General features: G+C 45.5%; 2 protein-coding genes across 2 annotated transcripts; one reads left to right on the forward strand and one right to left on the reverse strand.

Moving 5' to 3' along the window:
* The first annotated feature begins 1864 nt into the window (after nucleotides 1–1864).
* melk (maternal embryonic leucine zipper kinase) lies at nucleotides 1865–13057 on the forward strand. Its single transcript, XM_036517243.1, has 18 exons — nucleotides 1865–1924; nucleotides 2216–2328; nucleotides 2483–2568; nucleotides 2957–3073; nucleotides 3645–3788; nucleotides 4133–4201; nucleotides 5574–5666; nucleotides 5769–5867; nucleotides 6297–6365; nucleotides 6645–6743; nucleotides 7210–7296; nucleotides 7755–7868; nucleotides 8332–8478; nucleotides 8824–9118; nucleotides 10638–10737; nucleotides 11311–11470; nucleotides 12176–12279; nucleotides 12868–13057. The coding sequence occupies exons 2-18, from the start codon at nucleotides 2265–2267 to the stop codon at nucleotides 13043–13045; spliced, it is 2025 nt and encodes a 674-aa protein (XP_036373136.1). The 5' UTR covers nucleotides 1865–1924; nucleotides 2216–2264; the 3' UTR covers nucleotides 13046–13057.
* Nucleotides 13058–15140: 2083 nt separating this feature from the next.
* Nucleotides 15141–20497, reverse strand: LOC118769376 (protein kinase C delta type-like). Its single transcript, XM_036516409.1, has 10 exons — nucleotides 20474–20497; nucleotides 18963–19608; nucleotides 18327–18451; nucleotides 17841–18014; nucleotides 17498–17589; nucleotides 17316–17378; nucleotides 16801–16939; nucleotides 15866–16054; nucleotides 15461–15589; nucleotides 15141–15290 (listed from the first exon to the last, which is right to left on the reverse strand). Exons 1-10 carry the CDS (start codon nucleotides 20495–20497, stop codon nucleotides 15141–15143), a joined length of 1731 nt encoding a protein of 576 aa, XP_036372302.1.
* Between the last annotated feature and the right edge of the window lie 356 nt (nucleotides 20498–20853).

Here is a 20853-nt window from a genome sequence, read left to right on the forward strand (position 1 = left end):
CAGTTGAATCCGCCTTTGATCCAGGGGTTCCTCCATGCTGAACACACACACACACACACGCACACACAGAGTTGTAAACAGAACTCCACTGACACACACTGATTTACAGAGAGACAAAGGCACACACACACACACACAGAGCAGCACAACAGAGCCCTGACACAGAGAGCTGGCAGGCCCGAGACCCAGCCAGAGCCAGAGGGAATGAGGGAGTTCTCTGGCAGCCCCACCTCTCTCTCATGCCAGTAGAGCCTGCTGGAATCCGAATGCGAGTCTGAGGGAAGCAGACCTGGCAGCTCCATGCTGGCTGACTGCTGGGTACCTGCTGCTGCTGGGGTTGTCACCATCAGACAGACTGGGGAGGAGGAGGGGAGGGGGGTGCAGAGGGGAGGGGTGTGCTTATTTTTAAATGCTTAAGCAGTTTTGCTTTTAAAGTGACATACGGGTAATGCTTTCATTTGGATCTGCCTTTGAGCTTTACTTTGTGAGGAAAGGGTGGAAAGGGTGGAAAAGAGGGAAGGTGTCTGAAAAAACAGAGAGAAAAGGGACAGGCAAAGGGAATCTCTCAGGAGGAGGGGAAGAGAGAGGTGTCACATGTCTTCAAACCTGACCCCACCCCTGCATGTCATATGAGCCCTGTGATGCCAGCTGTCTCCATCTCATTTGCATGTGTTTTAACGACTGCACAGATTGATCATTAAAAGAGAGAGAGAGAGAGAGAGAGAGAGAGAGAGAGAGAGAGAGGGGGGGGGGGGGGGGGGGTTGAGAGAGAGACAGAGAGAAAGGAAGAGTGGCTGCTCCCATTGATTGGGGTAATGCATTATCTTATCTTCTGCCTCTACAGATCAAGTCGAAATCAGAACAATGTGGATGGGGAAAAAGCAGTGGGTTTTCTCATGCATGCTTCCCTTCCCGTTTCAGCGGGAGCTGATCTGACATTCAGGAGAGGGTCAGCCATCACTCAGGTACACACACGCCTGCACATGTGCATGCTAATGAGGACAGAAGCAGTGGACACGGGCTCACATGAGCGTGTGCACTGAATCAGACAAATGAAAGCACTGAAGGGGAAGGACATTAGCCAGGCTTTCCAGGGTGTGAGTGGTTAAAAACACAGTCAGGCACGGGGTGTTAAGGTTTCTTCTAAAATAAATAAGAATTGAATAAATACAACTGTAATACTGTCTGCTGTTTTTGTACAAGTGACCTTCCTCTCAAGCATTCACTTCTACCACAAGCAACAACCTTTTTTGCACTCGCTGTACACACGCACACACACACACACACACACACATCTGTGCATTACAATCCAGCAGCCTAATTTGCTTGCATACATATTACACATATATACACACGAATCCAGCTCGAAATACAGCCTTCAATACTAACACATTTCTCGTCGTTATTTGCCATAGATTAATCGTGAAGTCACGAATACTTAACGAAAAACGTCAATTTCGTGCTAACCACGCCCCCTCTTTCCCGGATTGGCCATTGTGGACCGGAAACCGGAATTCTGTCATTCGGGGGAAATTCAAACTTGTAAAGTTAACACCTCTTGAATAGCGAGGTACTGGGTCTAAAATAGATAGGCCACATAGCTGATCTCGCAAGCAAACATTCTTAACAACGATTCGCGTTAGAAACACAGCCAGGAGATAAGATAAAAACCGGTAAGATTGTTTTTCTGGAACCAGCCAGCTTCGAGCACCGTGTTATGCATCATACCGTTCTAATAGATAGCGATCTCACTGGCTTCAGAACAGGATCTAGGCTAGCTGGCGATGGAAGCTGCTAATTAAATGCGTTGGTATTCTGTTCTCTAAAAGCGAGCTTCATTCTAATTTCACTGCAGAATATAAATCACTATAGCTAACAAACGTTATATTAGATGTGCTCATTTTCCCCGGCAATGAACCATCGTGTAGGTAGCTTCTTGGCTACATTGCTTGACTGTCTTGTTTGTTGCCATTTGCTCCGACGACTTGCATGCAAACGGCTACAGAGCTAACTAGACACTTTGTTGTACTCCTACAGCTACATCTAGTTATCTTACTTAAGCTATAATGCGAAGACGTGTAAAGCTGTATAATATACCTGGCTGGTTTGCTGTTAGTTTGCAAGTAGTAAAATATGTTATTCCGAAAGTGATTAGGGGAAAAGGAGTCCACATGGATGAACAAATTTGGCTAAACTGACTTACGATCTGCTTCAGGCTGACGTCTCGCTGTTGACGTGAACCTGCAGTAACGTTACCGGGAAAGATGCCTGTGGATAGCGTTGCAGAGCTGCTGAAGTACTATGAAGTGTACGAAACCATAGGCTCCGGTAAAGTATCACATTCCCGGAATAAACCTGCACAACTGAAACTGGGGACTGTGAATTGCAGATGGCTATAAAGAGAAAGAAGTGAACCTTTCCAGCATTTGTCTGCGGTATTTGTAGTCACGTATTACTCACCAAAGCCAATGTTCATGCTCAGGTGGTTTTGCCAAAGTGAAGTTGGGACGGCACATCCTGACAGGGGAAAAGGTTGCCATAAAAATAATGGAGAAGAAAGACCTGGGGGTAAGTGACTGGTGTCTGTGAAGTCTCGCTGTCTGAACCGTCTTTGCACTGAAAACATCTATTTACGGTACAACGCTGTAGCACGACTTGTAGCAACTTGCGTCTGATTTAGTCAGTAGTAGTGTACAAATGAATTGATATGTGAGTGTTAACATTTACACCTGAGCTTTTGGCAGACTACTCCAAACCAACATGTAACTTTATACTTAGGTAATTGTTACAACACCAACTGATCTTATTCAGCTACATTCTTGGTTTGATGTCAATTCAGGCATCAGTAGTCCCAGCTTCAAACATTTGAAGTCCATTTCTTAGTTATGAATCCCAGGGTAGACCCTCATGGAAAGCTTTCTTCCACCTTTCCTAATACTGTACGTTCCTGGCGCAGGATGACTTGCCTCGAGTGAAGACTGAAATCGAGGCCATGAAGAACTTGAGCCACCAGCACGTGTGCCGGCTCTACCACGTCATCGAGACGGCCACCAAGATCTTCATGGTGCTCGAGGTAATGTGACCCTCAGCGCGAGACGGCGCGCTTGTCTGTTGATCGACCTTGTCAGTGTCTTGTGACTTCTGTGTGGACACAGAAAGTGGTGGTTCAACTGGATTTAAGGGCTCACAAGTGGGTCATACAATTAGAAAAGGAAAAATTGATAAACAGACTGGAGATTCCTGAGAGCTGCAACTGAGGACCATGCTTACACAAGAGCCCTTCTCCTCAAGATAAAAGCTTTCTCTTGTAATGAGTCTGTTTACAGAACAGTAGTTTCAAACCACTAGATTTTTTTCCATGCATTCTTTTTTTGCTTGCTGTCTTTTGATAAATTTAGCACCACTTGATAATTCTGAAGATTTCTCTTAGAGGCATGGTACTGTTGTGGGGTGTCTTGGTGGAGCAGTGGGGTGTCTTGGTGGAGCAGAGGTTATCGACTCTACTAAGCAAACGCATCCATACTCTCACCACGTTCACTGTTCTCAATTGATTGGCGTGTGGTTGTTGTGTATTTTGGTTTGTGCTTAAATGAGATGTCCTGAATGAGTCCTTCCATTTGCCTACCTCTGCCTCTTGATCGTAGTATTGTCCCGGAGGAGAGCTGTTTGACTACATCATCGCCAAGGATCGCCTCTCAGAGGAGGAGACGCGGGTGTTTTTTCGTCAGATTGTGTCAGCGTTGGCCTATGTGCACAGCCAGGGCTACGCGCACAGGGACCTCAAACCGGTAGGTGACCTGCTCCAAGCAGGCACCACATTGATCAGACACTGTGTAGTTTTTTTTAACAGTTGCTTTTAATTCAACTTACAGTGGTGATTTATAATTACATAGAGTACAGAAATAAGTCAATACATATTTATAGATTAAACACAGGAAAGGTGCTTGCTTAGTCATGCCAAGAGCATATTGTTTAGATGGCCTTTACAAGACTAGCTGATTTAGGATTAGCGCATGCTGTCATTTAGCAGAATGACAGTGGTCTGTAGAGAGGTTTTGTACCTTTATCGAACATATATTTTTTTCTGTTTTACGCTGATATTCTATTAATTATGTTCTTCTCTGCCCTTCAGGAAAATCTTCTCATTGACGAGGACCACAACCTGAAGCTGATTGACTTTGGGCTGTGTGCAAAACCTAAGGTACATAGCAGTCCATATGGTCTGTCATTTGGTGTGCCATTTTCCACTGATGCTTTGTAATGAAGCTCTGACGGATGGTGCTGAGGTCGCCTGAAGTGCTGAGTCAGCTTTTAGGGAAAATAGACTTATTTTTCACCCCAGATGATGGGGCCGGGTCTGCATTAACGTTGGGGATAAAAGAGCCGTTTGTGATTCGCTCATTGAGTTCAGCCTTCAGTAACCTCACACAGATGGAAAGCAGGCAAATATTCCTCTGTCCTTGAAAAGTCATGGAAGACTGCCCAAATCTGGAAAAAAAAAATGAAGGCAGTTCTTTTACAGTTAGAGAAATACGTCAGTCTAACTTGTTAACTCGATAGCTTTGTTATTTCCCATAGGCTGTAAAAATGTCAGTATGTTTATACTCCTAGCTCCTCGGCTTATACAAAGTATGCTCACGACCAAAATTAATTGAAGACTGGTATATTCTGCCAAAAGTATCCACAAGCCTGTGTCAGCTCAGACACAAAATATCTGAGAGCAATGCCTCTCAAAGTATTTGCTCTCCAGAACTACTCTATTCTGTCGAAATCTGACAAAAGTAATACTGACTGAAAGTCTATCGTTTACCCTCAAAAAAAGTAATTTCAGTCATGGAAGAAGTAAATGTGACCTGAGTCGGAGCCCTGGCAGTAGCTCTGAGCATGTTTGTTGAAGTGGGTGTCGATATTGCACAAAGTTTCATGCACCCACACCTTGTGTTGTCTGTAAAATGTTTTAACCAAAAATGAATCCCCAATCCAATGGTTAGTCGGTTGTCTCCCTACCAGAGAGCATTTCTTTCCCTATCCTGTGACATCACAGCTATGTGTTTCAGTCATCTTTACACATTACATTATTATCATTTAGCAGACACTCTTATCTAGAACAACTCTTGTATACTGAGGCAATCATGGGTTAAGTACCTTGCCCAAAGGTACAGCAGCAGTGCCCCAGCGGGGAATTGAACCAGCGACCTTGCGGTTACAAGCCCTGCTCCTTACCACTATGCTACACTGCCTCTCCCATGGCCGCTTACTCCTGTGCCACATATCAGATGGGCCACATGTCCATGCTAATTGGGCTGCATGAGGCCCGTAGACGGTAGGCTTTGCACTACATTACAGTCATTTAGCAGATGCTCTTATCCAGAGCAACTTGCATAGGTTACAATTTTATTCATTTATACAGCTGGGTATTAACTGAGGCAATTGAATCGAGCCAGCAGCCTTGCGGTTATGAGTCCTGCTCCTTACCGCTACGTTACACTGCCGGCCCTGTGCCAGCTCTACCGCTCCCAAACTCAAATCCAGCTGCTCATGACCGCGCCCTGACCGCGCGTGGTGTGTTTCAGGGCGGTCTGGGGTACGAGCTGAAGACCTGCTGCGGCAGCCCGGCCTACGCCGCTCCGGAGCTCATCCAGGGCAAGGCCTACATCGGCTCCGAGGTGAGAGAGGGCCGGGGTTGCTGGGGGGCCGTACCACACGGGGCAGTGTGCTTCTCGTTGTTCACGTGCTCTAAGTGTTGGTGTCCTTGTCTGTTGTACCAGGCTGATGTGTGGAGCATGGGGGTGCTGCTCTTCGCTCTGCTCTGTGGGTACTTGCCTTTCGATGACGACAACTGCATGGTGCTGTACAGGAAAATCACAGTAAGACACCCGGCCCTTACATCCGTGTGGTAAAGGGGTTACACACTCATCTGTGGAAGAGAATGTCTTAGTACATTGTCTCGTTTTGTGGTGTCATCAGCTTGTGTGGTATTTCTGGTCAAAGGGAATATACAGACTAGAGCATATAAAACCTGTGGAAAATGTTTAGACTTGGCAAGCATGTATACATAAGGGACATTTTACGTCATTCCAGCAGGGACGTTGACTTCATGCATCAGCTATACATCTTCTGCGGGGATTACTTTCAAATATTTTTCCCAGAATCTTCAAACTCATTTCCAGCTCCAGTAATATTTCCATGATAAATGGTAATTGCAAGGTATTCTGATCAACTTCCAGCGGTGGGCATAGGTGCTGTTGAATTGCAGTGGAAATGTGAGCGTGAGTGCTCTGTTTGTGTTCTTTCAGAGAGGAAAATACGACAATCCTCACTGGCTCTCTCCTGGCAGCATCCTGCTCCTCAATCAGATGATGCAGGTACAGTGTCTGCGTGCTCAGAGACGGGCATTCTCTGCTCTTAGACTGCTGTAATGGGGGAGAAGAAATTTACCCCATTTTGCTGCGTTGGCTTATCATACAATTAACTGAGAACTTGTTTCTCTTGGACCTCCCACTATTGATTATGGGCAAAATTCCCGTAAGACACTGGACTTTTAATCTAGTAATTAATTATAATTTCTGCAAATGATGCCCACCTCTCGGGATAATCATGTGTGCTGCACTGTTGAAGTGGCATTTCCCCTGTTTGTTCTGCAGGTGGAGCCAAAGCGCCGCCTCACGGTGCGCCAACTGCTGGATCACCCCTGGGTGATGAAAGGTTACAGCAGCCCAGTGGAGTGGCACAGCAAGCAGCCCGTAAGTTTGTCCTCCTCTTGACTTTCACCTGCTCAAGAGCAAGTAGGTGGAGGGCTTTGTTTTTTTTGCTCAGTTCCCCTCTTCTGACCTCTTTATTTCTCCCCACAGTGCTGACTCAGGATCAGAGCCAGAGCTGCTGTTTAATGCTTCCTTTAATTTATTGGAATTAGCTTAACGGCCGCACAAGCAAACTTTGACAGAACAGGGGGGAGAGAAGGGTAGAGCTGGGGTATGCAGTGACAGCAGGTCTTCAGCACTGCGTGGTACAGTTTACAGCTGATCCTCATATAGCATGCTCTGATTTTTATACATCTGAGCTCTGTCATTGGAAATGAGAGTGGGAGTGCAGGCTTTCAATGGAATCATAAGTGCTATGCTGAACCCTCAAGTGCCTCGGTCACTCAGACACGCTCTCCCTCGCACCCCTTCCCTCTCTCTCTCTGTTCCCCCTCTTGACCCCGTTCAGCTCGGACACATTGATGAAGACTGCATCACCGAGATGTCCGTCAGCTTCAAGCGCTCCAGACAGAGCACCATCAAGCTGGTCTCTGAGGTCTGTTTCTCATTTAGCTTTCCTCCCGCCATGCTTATTTCCACACATTCCATTGGATTACATTACATTACTGGCATTTAGCAGACGCTCTTACTCAGAGCGACTGACACAGGTTACAGTTTTTTACATGCTACCCCTTTATACAGCCGGTTAATTACTGAGGCAATTCTGGGTTAAGTACCTTGCTCAAGGGTACAGCAGCAGTGCCCCAGCAGGGAATTGAACCAGCAACCTTTCAGTTACAAGCCCTGCTTGCCACTATCCATTATACCACATCAGTAGTGGTGATGCCAGAGAGTCTCATCTTAACACACCCAGAATTGCACAGTAATGAAGAAAGTCTTGTTTGACTTTCTGGGTGTGACCACTAGTGGCCAGCAGAGCTCAGCTGACAGGGAATTTTGAAGCTTGTCTGCAAAGCGTTGTCTGTCGTTTGACGTTAATGGCTGTCTTTGCAGTGGAAGTACGATCAGACGACAGCCACTTACCTGTTGCTCCTGGCCAAGAAGCAGCGTGGGAAGCCAGTGCGCCTGCGTCCCGACATCCCCTGCTCCCCACAGCAAGAGCTGAAGGTGAGCACGCCTGGCTCATCGCTGAGAACATTCAGTCACGTTCTTTGGAGCCTGACTGGACCTCCTTAAACAAGTCCTGCTGCTTGTGCCATAGTGTGGAAAGTCATTATTCTTATACAGTCTGTTACAACAATCTTCTATGCTTTATCGCATGATAACATCAGGGTCATAGATACAATCCTCATTCCCTACTGGTTCCTCCTGCTAGACACTGCTCAAGTTTGTGTTGCTCAGGAACCTTTGCTTCTGCATGGATGAAATTTTCTATCTAGAGTGCATAGAGTGCATTTCTATCTAGAGTGCATACCACCCAAAGTGAATGACTCATACATGACTGCGCAGTCACGCTCCAAGCCCTCAGTGTGTCCTTACTGTCAGTCCTAACTCCCTGCCTGCCGGCACCCCGTCCAGGTGTTTGTAAGAGCACGGTTGTGATGTTGGTTGTTATGGTTTGTGTGTCCAGTCCAAGAAGACGCTCGACTTCAGCGAGGAGGATGAAGATGACGCGGACCTCCCCATGATCCTCGGCTCCTTGGACCTCCCGGCGGACTGCTACCTCGACGACTGCCCCTGGGTTCCGCGCACGCCCAGAGCCCAGACGGAGAACCCAGTCAGTGTGGGCGCGGTGTGTCTGTCCTTAGTGTGTTTCTCCGTCGGTCTGCTGGTCATTGTGAGCAGTGGTTAGGGCTCTGGACTCCTTGGGTTTTGGGATTGCGTACCACCATGTTTGCCGATTTCCAGATGTTTACCTAGATGTTAACACTGGTCGGCGCTATAGCCCTTTGAAAGGGATTTAAAGAAGACCTGCTCTGCTAACGACACTGAAATATGTTACATCCCACTTACAAACCCTTCTGTTATTGCTGTTTGATGTGTGCATCCTGATGTATTTCATGTCTGTGGTTTTGACTTTGCGCTGACATCTCTCATGGTGATCTGCTTTGTCTTTGAAAAGAGGCCGGCCTGCACGCCGGGGCAGAAGAAGGCAGAGCCAGCTCCCAGCCACACCCCCGGGAGGGAGCGCATCCACCCCAAGAAGCAGACGAGCAGGGAGAACAAGGAGAACAAGGAAAATGTGGGAGGGGGCTCGTCCAACCTTAAGGAGAAGGACACCTTCGCCCTCCCCGCGCCCCCCACCCCGGTGGGCAGTAAGAAAAGCACACGCCCCAACAAGGCCGTCCTCACCACCCCCAACAACAACAACAACTACAGCAGTAGCAACAACAGTGCCACAGAGGGAGTGTCAAAGGGTGAGTTTACACTTTCTGTATGTGCTGGTTGTGCTGCTGTGCCTTCAGTGTTGCTTGGCTGACATCTTTGTTCTTCTGAAGCTGTTATATTTGCTCACAAAAGCAGCTCTCTTTAGAGTATTGTTAGGACGGTATGTAACAAATAAGCAGATGTGAAAAAAAGAAGAATGTAATGTTCACAGAAAGTTTATTCACCAACAAGGGAGGTAAAAAATACACTCTGTTTAACTGAAAAGTTAGCTTTCCACAAAACAAAAATGGTAACAAACTAACTGTATAAGTATGCTGATTGATTACCCTATTCCTTAGCAAAGGGTTACCCCCTTTCCCACATATAGGAGACCAGAGCCCATAGCCACTGCTCCCCTACTGTCCCCCGCATGTTCTGCCCCCTGCTGGTGATGGTGTGCTACCATTTCTAAATCTCTTGATTTTGCCATTGTAGCCATTTTTGATGTGTCTCTGTGTCACTACAAGGGTTCAGAAGAAAATAAGTGGATGAATGTGTTCTTCCTGAGACAGTAGGCTGGCCATACTGGAATTTTGTTTTAAAATATGTTGAGTTTTATTCCAGGGTCTCAATGATTGCATGAAGAACACTGTCAGATAATAAAGTAGTATAATAAGGTAGTGTGTGACTAGAATTTTACTCTGAGTAGCAGTTAAAATTAGCAGTTGTAGTTACAATTAATTTGAAAAAAATATATTATTTCTCACAGTAATGTTGTCAGTCAGGTTTATTTGTGCTGACATGGATAGATGTACAACCTGCTGTCATGTCTGGGTTAGCCATTAGCATGCAGGCAATCCAGTGGGAAACAGTGAAGTGTGGACACTGTACTGTGAGGTAAACAAAGTGTGTATACAGCACAGTGAAGTGTGTAGATAGTCAGTGTTTCCAGCCTGTGTATTTCAAAGAACCCCTGCTGTGTCGATGGTCAAGGCTCTTTGACACACTGGTATGTGCGTGTGTGTGCGCGTGTGTGTGTGTGTGTGTGTTCTCGTGTTCACAAGGAGCTGAGTGTCAGCAGGTGCATTCTCCAGGTGATCTGCTGTCCTCTCCCTTTATCTCTGGCTGACAGACAGACTCTAGAGGGTTTCAGGCACCTCTTCCCAGCAGGGGTGCAGGTTGGAGATCGCAGCTGACTGATCTTTCCTGATGTGTCTCTACCCAGCATCTCACTGGAGCTTTGCTGCTTTCCAATTAGCAGCTTAACTGAAGTCAAGATCAGTGAGCTGACTTCCAAGATGAAAGTTAAAAGCCACGAGAGCTGAGAAGAAAAGACAAGGTGTAAAGAAGAGAACTTAAGAGGGCTTAACAGGTTTATTTAGCAATGAGCTCTTGTAGGGATACAGCTCTTTCTCTTTCACAGTATCGCATCAGTGGAGCGTTCCATTATCAGTCATTGCTGTTCTCATCACAGGATGACCTAAGGACTGGCTTTCCATGCACTGACATGTGTGTCTCTGTCCTGCTTGTGTTCCTCTGTTGTCACACACGTGTCCTTGTCTGTTGCAGTGAGCGGTGGTGGCACCTCCAAGGAGCAGCCCCGCAAGAAAGGCACAGACCTGGCAACCCAGGGGGAGCTGGAGGTGGTGGCATTCAGTCCAGAGAGGAGGTACTGTGGTCAGGGGGAAAGGGGAATGCTGGGGGGTGTGGAACTGGGCTCATACAGGGACTCTGTGGTGACTCAGTGGCTTACCTTTCAGACTTCACTCTTGGCTGTAAACCGGTACACTTGTGATAACCAGACCAACCGCTGACCTTTTTCAAAACTGGTGTTGGACACCATAAGAAAAAAAAAAAAAATTTGCCCACAGGCTGTGTGTGCAATGTCTTAGACAAATCTGGTTCATCCATCACAAATAGTACTCAGTCCATTCGCATGCATCATTCTCTTTGTTTGTGGCTGATGTATGGTGGTATACTTGGCTTCCCTTGTCTAATCAGCTTGCACAAGTTTACTTGTGGTAAGGCTTGAATTGTGTCATGCGCACAGTCACTGGTCTGTTAGCCTGGTCTGACACTGTTGCTCATTCGACTTGAATGGATACACTTATGTACTATTGTGCTGGAAGTTGCTCTGGATAAGATCGTCTGCTGTGAATGTAGTGTAATGTCTGGAAATCGTCACTTCAGGGAAAGCCCAGTTCCCCCATAAATGGTTGTGACTCTCTTCCCCGTCCCCCAGGTCTCGGTCGCTGGACATGGCTGCGGCCCAGAGCGACAGCGCCCAGAAGCGCAAGGCGGGGAAGGTGTTCGGCAGCCTGGAGCGGGGGCTGGACAAGGTCATCACCATGCTGACGCCCAGCAAGAAGCGGGCCCTGCGGGATGGCCCGCGCAAGATCAAGGTGAGGCCCGGTGGGCTGAGAACTGCACCCAGCATTAGCTGCAGTAACGCTAATCAGCTACCCGGCCCACGGTAATCTTACTGCAGTTTGCTTTGTCTCTGCCTTCGCGTTCTGATTTTAAGCCTTTTAAGTCCTTTTAAATGCATGACAGAAAATGTAAAGCGTTTAAAATTTTCACGATTCAAAGTCAAGGAACAATAGCAATGCAATTAATTGTAGCCTGAGATAATACATTTAGGTGATGATATCAGCTTACTCTCAACCACTGTTTATCCTATCCTCTTTTAAACATATTAATTAATTGATCGTTCTTACTTGTAACCTAATCACGGAAAACACAGGTAGCTTTTCAGTCCCATTTCTTACCTCTCCGTTCTGAAGTATTGATGGCTTTATAAAGTATCAGCTGTTGTAAGTTTTATCGCTTGTACTGCAGAACCTCAGTGGTTGGGTGCAGTTGAATCTAACAAAGTCACTCCAAGGACGGGGCATTGTGTTAGAAATGAATAACCTATGGCCATGACTGCTGATCCATCAATCTATGTGACAGTCAAAAGGATACCATAACAGGTCTGGTACTAAATACCAAATATTAGCAATTCAGTTCAAGTCGTACATAATTTATAACATGGACATAAAGTACAATTTGCAAATTAATATATTAGCATAGGGCAAACACATGAATTTTTCCTATCCCCTATCCAGGCACAGTACAACGTGACGTTAACCAACCAGACGAATGCAGAGCAGGTTCTGAACCACATCCTCAGTATCCTGCCAGAGAAGAATGTGGACTTTGTACAGAAAGGGTGAGCCTGTGTGTTAGTCTACGCTCTATACCTTAGACAAATAATGGATTGTGACCGGCAGTGAGGGGTAGTGTAAACGTCCAATAACAGCCCAGTGGAAACATGTTAAACCTATAATACAGTTCCAACAGACATGGGCTGATTGCACTTTAAAATAGCAGATCAAGTAGCATTATCAGGATGGTACTGGTAGCAGGAGTTTAAAAGTGATTTTGCTAGCCATCTACTTACAAGTGTTGACTATTTTAAGAGCATAACTACCTAAGGTTAAAAGCTTAAAGTGTTCTTCTATGTATCATCTTCATCCTCATATAGATGTCTTTGGAGAGTATAGTTCAGTGGTCTATATTCCATGGTAGAGTGTTGCAGTGGTACAATTTTCAGGCCAGTGAAGTCCATCAGCTACTACGTGGTGTACTAAGTGGCAGTCTATGAAATAATATCGGTAGCTTTGACTGGCTTTGTGGGCGTGAAATATAGCCGCTGGTACAGCTCTATGGTCCCCTCAGTGATGGTCTATATTCATTATTGTGCTTTGTTTCCTGTGGTGCTGGTAAACATGTATACGTTCCTCTCCCAATGTCACAGATACACTCTGAAGTGCAGGACCCAGTCGGACTTCGGCAAGGTGACCATGCAGTTCGAGCTGGAGGTGTGTCTCCTGACCAAGCCAGAAGTGGTGGGCATCCGCAGGCAGAGACTGAAGGGAGACGCCTGGGTTTACAAGCACCTGGTAGAGGATATCCTGTCCACATCCAGAGTCTGACTGTCCTCTCTCACAGGCACACAGCGCTGCAGCCCCACCTCCCTCAGCACATACAGGGGCTGGGCATTTTGCTGTATTTTAGCAAGTGTTAATTATAGGTTGTATAAAAAAGAAGGCTAACATGTAAGTGTTTTTTGTATATTTTCCATGTACATGTTTGTCTGTCCTGATTTTGTGTAGCTTTTCACTGTTTTATTCACTTATGCTTGTTGTCTTCCTGTCCTGTGGAAATCCGAATCCTTTGTCCTGTAAGGTAATTATCAGCAATGAATTTTGTAAAGGAAAAATAAATTTCTCCATCTGAACTGGGTGCTGCCATTGGTGTGTGGATTAAATGAAATCAGAGCTTTATGGATATGACAGTATTAATCCTGCTGCTTCAGGGGCTGTCTGCTTTGATTCACACGTTGTTGCACATTACAATCATTTACACTCCCCCCCCCCCATCTCTGCCTTAGGCAGCTCAGGTTCTTAATTGCATATGGGTGCCCTGGCTGTTTGTTGTTAAGTGGAATTTATGAAGGAGGTTAACTGGACTCACAGCCGTCATTTCCTGGAGCTATACTTTCTTTCCAATAAAATTAGGCTGGTGTTAAATCAGTTTTTTTTTTTTTGTTCTGTCTCTTTGGTTCTAGAGGACAGACAGTATTGCCAATGTTCCTGATTTTGGCAGAAGCCTCTTTCTCATTATAAATAAGCTCATCTCCCGTTCAGACTACCTAAACTAACTACTTCGGCGAATGGCAACATTTCAAAATAATTTCGAAGGGCAGACAAAAACCACATGCAATTAAGTACAATGTCAGCAGGAGATCTTGGAAGAAGCCATGCTACTGCAAAAAATTAAATGGACAATTTACCTTCAGATTCAACTCAAGCTATATTTGGTGCAAGCTATAGCTTGGTGGTCCTTTTCGCACCTTTGCCAAGATTAGTTACGTTTATTGTACCAAATTTAAGTCATGAATTATGTTCAAGTGCAGTTACTGTGTAAGGTCAGAGTATTTACAACAGAGGCAGCAGAACACTCATTTCAGGTACAAATAGACTTTTATTCAATTCACTGCAGAATCTTTCAGGGAGATCTATACGGCAAACCAAAACACTTGTTTTCCACCTCAAATGATATGTTCATTGCTGTTCCTACCTCTGTGAAGGCCTCTATGCCACTGGCCAGCTGTGTCTTGAACATCACTCTGTCCCCTATCTTCCAGCAAGGCCAGTTCAGGTTTCCTCTGAAAGACAAAGGAATTCATTGTTTGTGGAGATGCAGCACCTCACCTTAGTTGAAACAATCCCAGATTTTCATCTGTCGCACAGTTGTCAGACACCTCCGGCCCTCAGTTTGCATTGATGAATTCGCTTGATGAGTACCTTCAGTGAGATGTGATGCCCTAGAATCACCACAAGATGTAGTCATTTCACTGCTTACCGTTGTTTCTCAATAATTGCCTCGTGTGATACCACAATAAATACTTACATTTATATAAAGATAATATTTTTCCCGCGGTTGATTTGGACTTTTTAGTAATAAATAATCTTCATTAAAGCAAATGCAATGTCTAAATGAATCCTGTTTAGTACCGGTACCAGTCAAAAGTTTGGACACACCTACTCATAGAAGTTTTTTATTTTTGCTGTTTTCCACATTTTAGAATAATAGTAAACACATCAAACTATAAGATGTAAAAAAAAGTATTAAATCAAAACTCAAAAATCAAAGATTCTTCAAAGTAGCCCAAAAATATTTTTTGGCAATAAATTCATACATGGGTGTCAACTTCACCACCTATATTTGTCTAAGAAACAAATTTCAAGCATTTAAGCATAAGTCTTGTTTTTGAATGCTTGTTTCCCATTATCTTAATCGGGTGTATCCAAACTTGACTGGTACTGTATAATGCTAGGACCAGAGGCGCAGTTCCAGATTTTTGGAGAGAAGAGATAGGAAGGCTGGGAACAGAATAGGATTTTGACATATGATTGCATCTTTTTTTTATTGCTGTTGGGTTTCCTGCTGGGCCATATTTGTGTTGAGTGACACAAAAGATTCTCTTTGGAGGTGTGGTCTTGGCAGGGTCCGCCCATCACTTTTCTAGGAGCAGCGCCAGTTAGGGTTTGTAAAAGAGAAGCCAGCAAAGACCGCAGGATCTACGGAGTCGATGACATTCTTGTTGCTCTTGGAGAAGCGGAGCCTCTCATTCGGCAAGTCCCATCTTAAGTTGCTGAAGTCAGCTGAGTGTTTCTGCAACAGATAGAAAAGACATGTGTCAGGAGATAGAGGGGTAGATAATGACTCCTCAGAAAAGGGAGTTCCCTTGCTGCAATCAGTAGTAGAGGTGTTTTCATGTACTGACAACCCCTCAACTGGTCAACCGGATCATTACATAAACCAACAGAAAAAGAGGATCATACCACTTTGGGCCTGAAGGGGGGTTTCACTTCCCTCCTCTCAAGAGCCGGCCAGTCAATGTTCTCAAAAAAGGGGTGTGCGCGTATGTTTCCGACAAAGCCTATCCTGTCGTAGGGGTCCCGCTCAAACAGCTGTGGAGGTAAAGGAGGTAGGAAAAGACAGAGATGCAGACCAGACAGAGGGTTAATAGCACTGTATATGGTACTGTCCCCTGGTGAAACTCAGAGACTGATACATACCTATTAGAGGGCTTTGAGTTCAGACTGAAAGACTGAACCAAAACCAGTTGACTGACGCACAGACAGACAGACTAACCCTAATGATCAGACCGACTGGCTACTTCTGATGGAATTTTGAGTTACTGACAGAAACGCCCTTCACGGCTTGCAAAGAACAGGGAGACAGACCTTCTCCATCAGGTCCCGGGCCTCAGCGGTGACCCAGAGCTGGTGCTGGGGAGTGGTCTTGCGGATGGACTTGAAGAGCTCCAGCTCATTCCTGCCTTGGAAGGGTAGCACTCCGTTCAGCATGGTAAACACCACAACCCCAAAGGACCACCAGTCCACGGGGTAGGAGTACTTCCATCCGTTGATGATCTGAGGGGAGACCAGAGACCAGAGATCACACTGACTGAACCTATGATGTCATCACAAAGGGACACGCTGATCGAGTCACTGACATTATTATTGAGAGACAAGCTGAGTTACTGAGTTACTGTCTGACTGAGTTATCTCCGCCTTCACATTGATTTATAAACTTTACTGACTAACACATCGACTTGGACTGCGTTTCCAGTGTCATGTCAACTAAATTATTTTGCTGTACTGTTACAATACATCCCATCATGCAACAATTATTGAAGACTTCTAACACATATACACACATAATAATAGACAGAGGGGGTGCTTATAGCATTGTTTAAGCCCAGCGAGGTGTCTATTTTATGTATATGTTTTATATATATCTTAAACAGTTTTGTTCAGATCAGGAGAAGAAACACGAGAGCATGGACAGTAACAGCCTTTGTGCTGCCGCGATGCAGTGCTCACCACACATGAACAGCGTACTCTCTCAGCGTGAGAGGTTCATTTGGAAATCCACTGAATTCAATTACACAAATTCAACAACCTCCCTGACCTGGCAAACAGGGGGTGCTCCCCAAACACAAACACGCAGTGTTGATTAACCAAACATGGCTGACATTGACTGTGAAGGACAGACTTCACGGCGCTGGCTACGTTGGTGAGATTCTGTTTGGCAGGCACACAGTGAGGGGTGAGGGGTGTCTCATTCTTACCACCATCCCCCTCCCCATGCTCCCCGCCAACCTCCTGTCCCTTACCTCAGGTGCCATGTAGTGTGCTGTCCCACAGAAGTTTGAGGCCAGTTTCCCTTCAGACATATTATCCTTGCACAGACCAAAGTCTATAATCCTGATGTGCCCATCCTTGTCCAGCATTAGATTCTCCAATTTCAGGTCCCTATGGCGAGGAGACATTTTGATTGATTAACTGATTGAAGTCATTTGTGCAATGAAAATATTTTGTTTTTTCTTTTGTTTTTGACAAGCAGGTCAGCTATATGTAAGTGGCTGCGAAATGCCTGCGAAAATGAGGCATAAAAATACAAAAATAGTAATGATATAACCATAGGTCTTGAACAGAGGCACTGGGATAAGGAGGTGTGCAAATATGTGATGCACTTTTGCGCTGAGTAGCTAACATGACCACAGACCTGGGTGGAGAAATTGTAACCATGTTGAACCCACAACCACCTGAACCCATAAAACTACTGCAAGGACTCCAATGCTCCGTGAACATTTGAAATCCCAGAGAGAGAGGAACACGAGTGTCTCACCTGTGGATGATTCCCCGGGAATGGAGGAACTGAAGCCCACATATAATTTCAGCAGCATAGAACCTAAAACAGAGAGATAACAACTGTAAACTAACGACAAGGGGGCAAAGAATGAAAAAAGAGAACTACAGAATGGGCACTGGTCACTGCCTTTTGAGGAATGTGGGTACATTGTTACTCACGTGGCTCTGGAAAGGTCAAAAGGCCCAGTCTGCTGCAGGTTAAACATAAGGTCTCCCCCTTTCAGGCACTCCATCACATAGAACAGGTGTTCCTGTGGACATAGACGGCACGGCCACGTGTAACCTAAATGCACACCTCTCTCTGGGTGAGGGCTGTTACTTTGGTATGGGAGGGGGTGTACAGGTGTATGAGGATGAGGGGCATCACCTCTGTCTGCAAGGAGTTACGGTTGTGTGAGAGGAGAGTTTCCTTACTCTGCAAGGTGGTGTACAGTTGTGATGGGGAGGAGGGTGTCACCTTGGTCTGGGAGGAGTACAGTTGTGTGAGGGGTAGGGGCATTACCTTGGTCTGGAAGCTGGAGTACAGGTGCAAGAGGTAGGGGCAGTCGCAGGCTAGTGCCAGCACCCTCCTTTCTGCCATGGCGTAGTCTATATTACTGAAAGATATGACCCTCTCCTTCTTCAGGACTTTGATGGCAAAGAACTCCCCGGTTTCCTTCAGCTTTGCAAGCAGGACCTGGTGGTGGTGAGGACAAAGAGAAGGACAGGATTTCCCATAAAGGTGCAGAGGATAAAGACAGAGATAAACTCCAAAACCTTTTTTCTTTACATGTGTGCTCCATTCAATCCCTCTTTCCCTCTCAGTCAAGCGGCAAGCCCCTCGTATCTCTGCCCAACACCCCTTTCCCTCCTTTCCCTGCCATCCTACCCATCTCCCCTCTCGCAGCCCCCACCCCCATCTGGTTCATGTGAATGAGTTTACACCTGTACACTGAGGGTGTCAGGGAAACTAAAAGAATACATATAAAAATGGGTGAGCAGGCCTTACCTTGCCGAAGTTCCCCTTGCCCAACACCTTGCAGAGCTCAAAACTTTCAATACTGATACATTTCTTTTGAGGGCTGGCGATGGTCGGACCAGTATCATCCAATGCTTTCTTGTGTAGAATGTCATCTGTAGAGCAAAGACAGACACATCAGATGATACCCTCAGACCATTGCTCACATGCACTGTCTCCAGAGAAGCTGATAAGCATACATATACATAGTGATTTGAACAGGGGCTCTGAACAAAAGCACAAGAAGCAGGAGGTATGCTGGCTTAATTCCCCACAGGGGCACTGCTGCTGTACCTTGGGTACATAACCCAGAATTGCCTCAGTAGATATCCAGCTGCATAAAAATGTAACATATACAAACTATACATATACAAACATATAAAATATAAAATAAAATGGATATAAATATATACAAACCTACATAAGTCACTTTGGATAAGAGCGTCTGCTAAATGTCAATATTGTAATGTAACGTAATATCACTCCACTTCTGCATTCCCATCAATAATTGGGTAAATTTGGCACCTTACGGCATATAATGTAGCTCAGTGAACCTAGGGGTACTGGTTTGACTGGGGATATGACTCTCAGCCCAGTACCTTTGTAAGAGCATTGGAATGTCCTTACCTTCAGCTGGCTTCAAAGGCGGTTTTCCAGGAGGACTCGTAGCTTCTACCTCCTCCTTAGACTTGGGCTCCATCACCTGTGATGATGGCTCCCTGAGGGCGGTGGTACTATGGGTGGGGCTAGGGCTGTGGATGACTACGGTTGTGACATTGGGCTGGGGTTGTGAATCAAGGTGTAAGACAGAGGGCGAGAGCCCGGGAATGACCTTGGCAGCCTTCTCTTCCAGGTCATGGTTGACCCGGACGGCTATCTCTTCCAGGTTTCGGCTGACCCGGGCAAACTTCTCCCTCATGTTGAGCTTGATTCGGCGAAGCTGCTCTTCCATTTCGCTGGTCACCTGATCTGACCTCTCTGACAGGTTGTTACCGAGACGGGAAACCACCTCTTGCAGCTCGACGTTCACCCAGGCAGCCTTGTCTTGCAGGTGGCAGTAGACGCGTGTAACCGTGTTTTCCAGGTCGCAGTTAAGCCAGTTAGCCTTCCTATCCAAGTCGCGAGTGACGCGCTCAGCTGTTTTTTGCAGGTCATGGTTCAGTTGGGCTGCCTTCTCCTCCAGGTCCAAGAATAGCTGGAAGGGCTTCCCGTCAGTGCCAGTGCGGGGCTTTGTGTCCCTCTTATGCAGTCCAGGTTGGAGCTCAAGATGGAGCTATATGAGAGAAGGGTGGGGGGCAGGGTTTAGTCAGTGCTGTGCAGATTTTAATCAGATTCCATTCTATAATGTAGATCGGTTGTGATAGGCTCAGTGAATTAGGCAATGTGTCCAGTTGATTTAAAGATGATTTAAAGATCTGTGAATCTGTGCAGAATCGGTGGAGCATTCATCCTAACATTCATCCTAACAAGACAATAAAAATACACTACAATCATTAAAATACACTATCATGGTGACTATACTGTAGTAAACGGAAAGGAGGGTGGTTCTACAGTAACATTTTTCATCAAGTAAATTGAGATTAGTTAAATGGTGTTCTTCAGATTGGGAAGGGGGTGCACTGATCCACATCCATTTGTCCATCAAGCTTGGAAATGTCCTCAGTGATGGAAGGGTGGGTATATATTTTCAGTGACTCAATGATTAATTTGAACCAGTCTGATTTGAACCATTGTTTTTTTTATTAAGGAAAGCAGTCTTTTCACTTGTTTAGACAAGTCAGTAACAGTACACTGTAGCTGAACCCATCATGACATTCATGAAACCTTACATTCCCATAAATATAACCCTTTTGGAAAAAGATTTATATTGGGAGCAAGTATTTTTTGCTGTTTAGCTTATGAATTTAGAAAATGTCAGCTCACAGGAAGACAGAATGTTTGTATCATTGATACCTTCCCAAGGATATAATGTGTATGCAATGGTTTGTAGGTTTGTACCCTACGGGTTAGCTAGAACCAGATTATCCCAACCAATGCACATGTTCTCCTTGAATTACAGAATTGAACACTATAAAAGAAGGAAAGGCCTGCAGTAGGGTAATGTACATTTTCCATTTGGTAAAAACATGCAATGTTACCTGCAGTCGTCTGAAATCCTCCATCTAGATTCTGTCATTCTATGAATCTGCAGAAGAATTCAGGACTACTTTGAGCAAACCCATAGCTGAGCAGGTGCAACTCAGCATCCAGACTGTTACCACACTCCCCTCTGTGCTATTTTATACACATTAGGTGATGTGCTCTGTGATGTCACAGTGGCAGCAGCTCACCATCAACGTTCAGAACCTCTGTGACGTCACAATACTTCTGTGGTTGGTCTGAGTTGGGAGAACTGAATATCAGCTATATCCATCTGTTGACAGTCTTTACATTATCTATCATTAATGTCATCTTGAGAGTAGCACCATATTCACACTGTACTGTTTTGTCTACACTCAGCTGTGTAGTGTTTGTATTG

This window comes from Megalops cyprinoides, chromosome 22, assembly GCF_013368585.1.
Source record: "Megalops cyprinoides isolate fMegCyp1 chromosome 22, fMegCyp1.pri, whole genome shotgun sequence".
NCBI classification, from domain to species: domain Eukaryota; kingdom Metazoa; phylum Chordata; class Actinopteri; order Elopiformes; family Megalopidae; genus Megalops; species Megalops cyprinoides.

Coding starts and splice junctions, on each gene's coding strand:
- melk (XM_036517243.1), top strand. CDS start 2,265: ATGCCTGTGGATAGCGTTGCAGAGCTGCTGAAGTACTATGAAGTGTAC. Junction 5,868..6,296: donor TGCTGTACAGGAAAATCACA/GTAAGACACCCG, acceptor GTGTTCTTTCAG/AGAGGAAAATACGACAATCC. Junction 6,744..7,209: donor AGTGGCACAGCAAGCAGCCC/GTAAGTTTGTCC, acceptor GACCCCGTTCAG/CTCGGACACATTGATGAAGA.
- LOC118769376 (XM_036516409.1), bottom strand. CDS start 20,497: ATGGAGGATTTCAGACGACTGCAG. Junction 17,590..17,840: donor ACTCCAGCTTCCAGACCAAG/GTAATGCCCCTA, acceptor CTATGTCCACAG/GAACACCTGTTCTATGTGAT. Junction 15,291..15,460: donor CCCCCTTCAGGCCCAAAGTG/GTATGATCCTCT, acceptor TATCTGTTGCAG/AAACACTCAGCTGACTTCAG.